The sequence below is a fragment of the Falco peregrinus genome, chromosome 3 (assembly GCF_023634155.1).
Source record: "Falco peregrinus isolate bFalPer1 chromosome 3, bFalPer1.pri, whole genome shotgun sequence".
In the NCBI taxonomy this organism is placed as follows: Eukaryota; Metazoa; Chordata; class Aves; order Falconiformes; family Falconidae; genus Falco; species Falco peregrinus.
In genome coordinates this window covers 96,420,176-96,429,019 of record NC_073723.1, presented here as the reverse complement: position 1 = coordinate 96,429,019, position 8,844 = coordinate 96,420,176, and the positions used below count along the sequence as shown (strand labels likewise).

At 44.2% G+C, this 8,844-nt stretch overlaps 1 protein-coding gene across 1 annotated transcript; it reads left to right on the top strand.

Moving 5' to 3' along the window:
• Positions 1–285: 285 nt before the first annotated feature.
• GCM2 (glial cells missing transcription factor 2) lies at positions 286–5,020 on the top strand. The gene is made up of 5 exons (XM_005239095.2): positions 286–327; positions 1,552–1,804; positions 2,208–2,320; positions 3,787–3,912; positions 4,139–5,020. Exons 1-5 carry the CDS (start codon positions 286–288, stop codon positions 5,018–5,020), a joined length of 1,416 nt encoding a protein of 471 aa, XP_005239152.1.
• Positions 5,021–8,844: the final 3,824 nt, after the last annotated feature.

The following is an 8,844-nucleotide window of genomic DNA, read 5'->3' as shown; positions in this document are numbered from 1 at the left end:
GACCCAGGCCCTGCTGGAAGTTGCAGAGCTGACGAGCCCAAGTGCTGGGGGGCGGATTGGAGCAAGACCCCCTTGGCTACCCCGCTGCCTGCAGGGAACAGCAGCGGAACCTGCGCGGGAGGGGGGGGGTGGGGGGGAGCGCACCCCCTGCCCCTCCCAGGTGCGGGGGGTGAAGGGCGGTGGCGGCGCTGCCCCGCCTGCGGGGCCGGCTGGGACAGCCCCCCCCCCCCCCACCTCCCGACGGCATAAAACAGCGGGAGTTGCCACCTGCAGTTGCTTCCTGGCATGAAGCTCACCTGGGACATCAACGACCCTAAGCTGCCGCAGGTACCGGGTTGGGGGGGGTGTGAGGGACAAATGCTCAGCTGGCTGTAGCATGGGTCTGGTGGCTGGGGTGCCAGGGGAACCCCTCCTCCCAGCAAAGCTTCGTTTTACAGTTGCTTTATTTCTCCAGCATGTCTTTCCATGTATAAGTGGATGGGCTGCAGTGGTCCTTACACAAGGAATTGTAATAAAAATATGGATTTGATAAGCAGCTTTGGCCAGCTGGGTATGAACTCCTCAAACAACTTTTTGCTCTGCTCTTTGGTCAGTTTCTCTCTCCTGCATTCACAGAACTGTTGAAAAGATGCTTGGCCTGAATATTTTCTGTTACCATCATTCAAGCTATCTAAATATTTTGTTGGTTTGTTGGTGTGACACTTTATTGTCAGGATCCACTCTGCTTTTCTCTAGTTGTGAGCTCCACATGCATTTTTAGTTCATAGCTTTTTTCACCTTAGAGTTTATTTAATTTTACAGAGCCCGTGCAATTATAGAATGGTTTAAAGCAGTAAGTGCTGGTAGTTTACATGCAGTCACTGGGATGGCTCACATGTGGTCCATCTCTGTGTTAAACGTGTATTGTAGGAACTCTTTAATTACACTGCATTTGGAGTTTAAAATATTAGTAGTTCTTTTATTGTGCTTGTAATTATGTTTTTATAAGAAACTCCAGAAAGCCAGTGAAATCCCAAATCATATATTGAAAGTATATTTGTAATAGCAATTTATTTTTAGTTCTGACAGAGGCCTTATTCAGATGGCCATATTAGATGGACTTTAAGAAACCATTCCTTAGCTAAAATTTCTCTTTTCCAGCCTGCAGGTGCACAGTCCCACAACAAGAATCTGCATGAGCAGGGCAGTTTCTGTCCTGCCTGGGTGCATTGGTGGTAGCTTAGTCAGTACGTTTTGGTAACAAGGCTGATCTCTTACAGCTGGATAACCTTGCTGCAAAGAGGCATCTGTAACAGACTGTGTTGTTATGGATCACGATGCAAGAGAGGAAATGATCCTGACTTTAAGATGTGGAAGCTCAGGCTGCCTTTCCCCTTTTATAGAGCATTTCTGATTTCTCTTTCTGCTGCATGGGTAGCCACAGAAAAAGCCCTTTTTCCTCACTATGTGTTTTGTAACAGGGCAAAAACATCAGGTTGAGGTATCCTGCTAATATTCTCTTGCTCTCCCCCTTGCTGCCCTGCCCTCCCACCCCTGCTCACCCTGCTGCAGGAGCCCAAGCACTTCGATGCCTTCCAGGAATGGCCCGATGGCTACGTGCGACTCATCTACTCCAGCGAGGAGAAGAACGCGCAGAGACACCTCAGCGGCTGGGCCATGCGCAACACCAACAACCACAACTGCCAGATCCTCAAGAAGTCCTGCTTGGGGGTGGTGGTGTGTGCCCGGAGCTGTGCTCTGCCTGGCGGGGCCAGGCTGCAGCTTCGCCCTGCCATATGCGACAAGGCTCGGCAGAAGCAACAAAGTAAGAGGCACCCGAAGGGAGGGGGGATGCCCGAGGGACCTCATTCCTTCCAGCTGGGTGTGATTTCTAAATTGGGATCACCCTTACTTGCATGCAGACTAAGGCATAGTTGCAAAGACTTCATTGGATGCATTTGTCTCTAAATTTCACCAATGTCTGTTTGTAAATACTTAAGGGAAAATGGATCTAAAATACTCAAACCCGTTGGCATCATACCAAGTGTGCAGCTCTAGTTCACATCATTCCTTATGCTTGGTGGTCTACATCGTGTTTCCTTGGACATCATACTTTGATTTGAATTTCAGTGAGGGCTGATCATATTGCCCTTGGGCTCAGTTTACTCTTGAACACTGTCCTCACCTTTAACCAGTGGCTTCAGAAGTTTCTTTCCCTCTGTTCACAGAGAAAGCCTGCCCCAACTGTAACTCAGCCCTTGAGCTGATTCCTTGCCGAGGACACAGTGGCTACCCGGTCACTAACTTCTGGAGGCTTGATGGCAAAGCAATATTTTTCCAGGTAAAAAGCATGCATACATATGTGCACACATGTACATAAATTATATAGAGTGAGCAGAGAGATTTCTCCTTGTTGTTTTTGTTTTTTTAACACCAAGCATGGCGAGCACTGTGGAGTTCTCATCCATGACTGAATTCCTCTGTAGTACAAGCATCTCAAGAAAAAATAAAACAGTAACATTTGGCTGTGTCTTTAAAAGCGGTACTTGAGAGTTAACTATATCCAATTTGAGCATCATTATTGATGCCTAAAATTCTCCTGTTCACAGTACACAAATATGGACAAAAAGGTTGTCCTGCATGTCTGACAACTGAGTCTCACCAAGGACCTAATACTTATTTCCTATTAAAATGAATAAACAGGGAAAGTAAAGCTTTACTTAAATTGCACAAGCTGAAATTTGAGAATTCTATTTCATGTGAAAACAACCTTTCAGTTTTAAGAGGATTTAAAAATTTGCCAGAAAAAAAAGGAAATTTAGAAAGCTAAAATCTGAAATTTCACGTTGATTTTTTTTTTGTAATATTAGGACAAAAATTTCACACAAAGCTTCTGTTTTATCAGATTACATTTTCTGCTGGATGGTGGGGTTTTTTTTCCTCAGCCCACACAGTGGTGAATTCTGTTGTCCAGTCAGTAAATGGAAGCAAACTGTCCACCTTTCCAAATACTCACCTGTAGTATTATTATTCTTCAGATATTCCATTAGACATGTGAGAACTGAAGATTTTTACCATCGAAACGTTGATAAAACCTTGCTTAGAAGGTAATTTCTGTTTGAGAAAGGCCAGCATTTTAAGAACAATATTAACTTTCCTACTTTGTGTTAGGGACTATATGTAGGTCCATTCAGGGCAATGTCATGGGGAAGGACATGCAGACTATAGAGTTTCATCATATATTGGTGTAGCTTTGGATGCACAGATCTGCATACCCACAGATGTTTCAATAGCAGAGCATCTTTGAGTAGCTTTCCAGGAGATACTTTTCAGTCCTATTTAGGAGTTGTTTATTGGTTTTAGAGTACAGAACACTTTTCATCTGGTGGCATGAAACCTCTTTAAAACTTATTTATGCTATTTTAGCAATGGCTTTTATAAAGTAGAACAGCTATCCTAGACTGCAGAAAACCAACTGAACCAGATTTATATTTTTTTCCCTTGGTTCTAATTAGTTACTGCCAAATGTCACACATAGGTAACACCTTTGCTTCATCAGCTTTGCAGTAGTCACTGACTTCTCCCTTACTTTTTCCTTCTACCTACCTGCAAATCATGATTTATTGCATATATTTATTTTTACATTTAATCCCTCCTTGTTTAGTTTTCTCCTCCGTGTTCTCTCAGTGTTGGTTCTTGTGCCAAACCACAGGCCATGTTGTGGCTACCTCTCATCCTACTTACTGCATTTTCTCTTCTCTTACCCCATTTTAGTTTGCATCTAATTCTTTGTTAATTCTAATTTAGGCTAAAGGAGTCCACGACCACCCCAGGCCAGAAAGTAAGTTGGAGGCAGAGGCAAGACGAAGTGCAATTAAGAAGCAAATGTCCTCTTCTCACCTTTCCCAGAAAAAGAAACCTCTAAACACAGAGGTAAGTCAGTCATTAGTCAATTAAAAAGGTGTCATAAGTGAAGATTTTCAGTCAATTAAAAAGGTGTCATAAGCATGTACTGGGGATGCTAGAGCAGAAGAAAACTTTATGCCATGCTACGTCTGTGCATCTTGGGCTGAAATGAGCAATGGCACAAGTGTTGAGACACATACGTGTGTGCAGGCAGTTGATCCCTGAATCTCAAAGATCTACTTGTCCTTGTCAGGCAGGAAGGTACCACGACAGTGGTGGCTGCACCAACAACCTACAGAATCTGCCCTGCATGGATGGCCCAGAACGGGTCGGTATCGTCACAGACACCAATTTTTCGATTCCAGCCCAGCCTTACCCTTCGCTGCAAAACACCGACCTCTACAAAGCATCTTATGACTCCGCCAGCTTCCAAGAGGATCAGCTATCACCATACCCGAAGTGCCCCAATCCAAAGATTTACGTGCCCAGGCCACCCAGCTACGAGTTTGGAGTTCCTACTTTTATAGGCTCCGGCCCCTACCCGACGTTTTACAAAGACCTGACAAGCCCTGCCGTTGATGCGGACCCCCTCGGTCTGACTGGATCTCACTGCAGTGCTGCGACTGCCCATGACAAGAGCTTCGATACCCCTGGTAGACATTACGGACTGAAACCAGCTTGGGGGAAAACTGGCAGCGGAGACCGGAGTGACTACGGACAGATGCAAACAAGCACTAACTACCCTTACTGCGGTGGTGACTACCCCTGCCGGTACGGTCCCAGCCCCTCCCCCATAGCCCCACCACTGCAAACAGTCATCACGACCACCACCAAGGTGTCCTACCAGGCTTACAAGCCAGCCACGCTGAAATACAGCGACAACCTCTGCGAGATGAAAAATCTTCAGAGCTATACCCACATGGCAGAAAATGTCTCGGGCGCTATCTATTCAGGGATGAAGATTCAGGAAGACTTTGGGATGATAAAGTCCGCGTTGCTCTACCAGCATGACCCAGGCCCCACAAAGTCCAAACCGGTGGAGAGTGTGGAGACCTATCGGTATGGGCCAGTGCTGGGGAACAGCTACGCTGAGCATGAAGGCCAGACCTTCAGGTTTGAGAGTACTGAATATTGATTACATGGCAAATACGTGCAAATGGGAAAACATATTCTTGTGCTAACCACGTGCATGCTAAGCTCGGTGATTTGGGATTTGAGGAGAGGTGAAGCAGCGGTACACCACAACAGCTTATTCCCCAAAAACGTCTTTCTGGAGCTGTGCTGAGTGAAGTATATCCTGCATACAATTTCAAACCAGCCCCTCCAAAATCTCTAAAAATGGCATGAGGAGCTGAGCCCCTAACACCCTGGGAGCAGGCAACGTGGAGGCACAGCACCTCTGGAAGTCAATACCCTCCTCTGACGGTGGGTGCTGTCCCCTTATAGCCACAACTTCTGCCAGATGCCTCAAGCTTTGAGAGAAAACAGTCCATCTGTAAGAAAAAAAGTTTGTTGGGTAATGGAGGAAAAAAAATGAAGGAAGGTGGCTATAGATTATAGTCAACTGAAAGAAATGACAGAAAATGGAAGGAATAAAAGCAAGACAATTTGCAGAATAATTTACCTGAATGGTCTATTCACCTGCTATGATGCATTTGATGTATGGAAAGAACATCTAGGGTCCTCTGAAATAAATGAAAAACCTGCATGCTGACTTCGTGTTTCTTTTTGATCCCCTGCATCAAGAGTACAGACTGTCCAGCCTTTCTGTGCAAAAAAGAGAGCCCAGGTATAGCCCCATTGCCCCTGAGAACCACTCCCCTGCAACACTCAACCTGGAGGCAAGAAGGCTCAGGTGACCCCCCACAAGCATGCCCAGCATCATGTGGCTGTCGGGGTTAACATATGTGGTCCTGAAAACCATTTGCAGTGAAATTGTTTTTTATCTAAAGGGGTCTGGCAAGCTGGTCAGACCAGTACTGCGCAGGTACTGCTGCAGAAATGTGCTTTACCTGTAAATACTGCTCCATCCTGTCTAAAATGCAACATCCCAGCTGCTTAGCAGTGCAGGTCAGCATTGAGTGCACCTTCCCTGGCTGCCTTTTTGTACTGCACCTCCATTAGACCTTTCTCCTACTTCCAAGGGACTTCACCTAGCCGTTTTTCTCTCTGCAATTGTAACTCCCCATGACAGCACTGTTCTGGAAATGAAGCAACCAACAAAACTGAGAGGTCAGAAAACAAAATTTCCAGACGCCCTCAGCTAAACAGAGAACACATAAAGACTTGCATCCCAAAATTCTTAGCTAATTGAATTATGTCTTGATTAAGCTAGGAAGAAGAAGAAGAAACTGAGGAGTACTGCTGGTTTACAACCGGGATATTTTGAAAGCTGCCTAGTACTGGGGAATGGAACCCATCCCCAAACTGTGCATGCTGAGCAAGGGAGCTAGGTAGACACAGGGTCAGGGTTATAAAATTTATTATTAAGTTACCAAGTATCTTTAACTTTTGAAGTTAAATTTCAATGAAGGCATTGAAATATTTAAAAAAAAAAATCTGGTTTATGTATATTTTTGTTATGTAACAGCATGCTACTGTACCCTTTCAATAAACTTGAAATCATGGTTAAAAGCAAAGCACCATGAAAGTTAAGGTGAGCAGCTGGCTAGTTGGTTTCAACACACAGAACCTTGTAATGCTATCATCAAACTGGCAAACAAATCTTACTTGCAAAGCATAGTGCACAAATACGCAAGTTTTTAAAATAATTATTTCTGGTGTAGTATATTTTTTTTCATTTTGTATTTTTAAGAAAACAATGTGTACAGTCTGATCTGTGAAATTGAGCCCCACAGGAATTTAGCTAATAGCATCCTGTTTCGGCAGTGGATTGGTCAGCACTTTAAAAATTCAAGCCATGTGAAGCTGGAATTTACAAAAAGACTAAGTGAATTCATCTGCAGCTAGCTTACCTTGTTTTTTAGGGTACTTGTTGTATACCTGACTTGGCTTTTGTTAAACTTTTTTGGCAACTTTATTACCAGGTGTTTTAAATTACTGAGAAGAACAGATTCAGGTGAGCAACATCATTTTCAGAATTAGCCCACATACTAACCTTAAAAGAAAAAAGGTTACTACCCAGAAAGACTGGTGCAAAGTTTGAGTTTAGGAATGTATAATGCTCTGCCTGTTTACAGAATGGAGCCTTCTCATCTGTACTCCAAAATGTATTGAAGCATTTGGCATGTAGAATAAAAATCAAGATTTACAGCCCTCTAAGTTTAAAAGAAAAAGCAATATTTTGGAGGGGAATGAGGCCAAACCAAATGACTAAAAAATTTGGAAATCAGGGAAGATGAGAAAGTCAAAGACAATTTTAAAGCTGCAAGTTGCTCCATTTAATATTGATTTTAGAGGAGTTGGAAAACCACAACTCAAGCTTCAAGTGTACTAAAACATTCAGATAAGCTGTGGGGGTTTTGTGCTGTTAATATTACTGGTATAAAACTTGTCACTGTAGCTGTACGCTTAAATCTTTATGCTATGCTTTTAAACACAGCCTTTTAAGCAGAACTTTGTACATCAGTTAAGAAAACTTAGCCAATTCTGTTAAGATGCTACTTTTTGAGCGTGGACTTATTTCTAATAGATGTGACAGCTGTTTAAGCACAGTAAAAGCTATGGTAGCGATGATCTCATTGCATCATCTGTAGCACCAGAATGAATAAAACCACTCTAAAGGTTATTGCTGCCTGTCTTTGCTTTGCTGCCTTTCATGCACAAGTGTCTGGGACAAGTTATCTTTACGTTACATTTTTTCAGATAAAAGACCAGATGGATAAAGTCTAGTGCTGTACATAGTTTTGTCTCCAAGACCTATAAATGTAAAGGCGATGCGAGCTTCTGTAACAAAAAAAAAATGCTGAAATCTAAATCCTCCTTTATATAGGGTTTATATAGCTGCAGGATTGGCTTTAGAAGAGTGTCTCTCAAGTGAAGCAGCATCCTGAAGAATGATGTGCTCTGTTTGGTCCCTAAGTAAGCAGCTTCTCTTCCATTAATCACCACTTTCAAGCCTGGTTTCTGGTCCCACCTTGAGCATGTGAGAGGAGCCTCTCGCCAGCCTGCAGCCTGTGCTGCGGCAGGCTCCTTCATCTAACAAATTCCAGTTGTTATGGCAAAGTCATAGAGGGAGGGAGGAAAAAAGTGCTTTCAAACTTTGGCCACCTGTGGCTCCAGCTTCATATGGACTACAAGGGCTCTACTGAAGTAAAGTGCCACCTGTCCCCATGCTGAGGCTGCCCTTTGTACCAAACCAGCAGCCTCTTAACAGCAAAGTTTAAAAGGTCGAGTGCTGAATGGATGCTTCCCAAAGACAAGAGGCCGCGTGACAAGGTTTTTCAATGCTGTACCCACCAAGTGCAGCCATATGTCACATATCCGACAGGTGCAGCTACACGTGGGCATCGTTCCGTGGTCCCATCTCTTCCTGCTGGGAGGACAGAGCCTGGCACGCTATCCTGTTCCATGGCTACCTGTGTCCACCCAGTCCTGCCCAAGGTCTCCGGGGAGAGTCTGAGCAACCTGCCCAGCCCTTGCTCCTCTTCCGAAGGCAGGTTACCTCTGGGCTTTTCAAATACACTACATGCTGCAAACAAGGTGTGCAGAAACTTGGCTGCCTTGGGCTTACTGAGCTTTAAGTTGTCAACCTCCTTGCTTTGGGGTACAGATTAGCATCTTTAAAGACAGAGACAAGATTTCCTCTGAGCTCCATGGGTGGGAGTCAGAGCTGTTCTGTAGATGCTGATGATGCAGCAGAGCAGAACCTGATTTCTGAGACTGGTTTGGGGTTTTTTTCCTGAGGGTTTTCTGGCATTTTTTCTGGATTTCTAGGGTTTTCCTATGTGTCTTTCAGGGGGAAGCTATCTGACACAACCAATCCACTCCCATTCACAG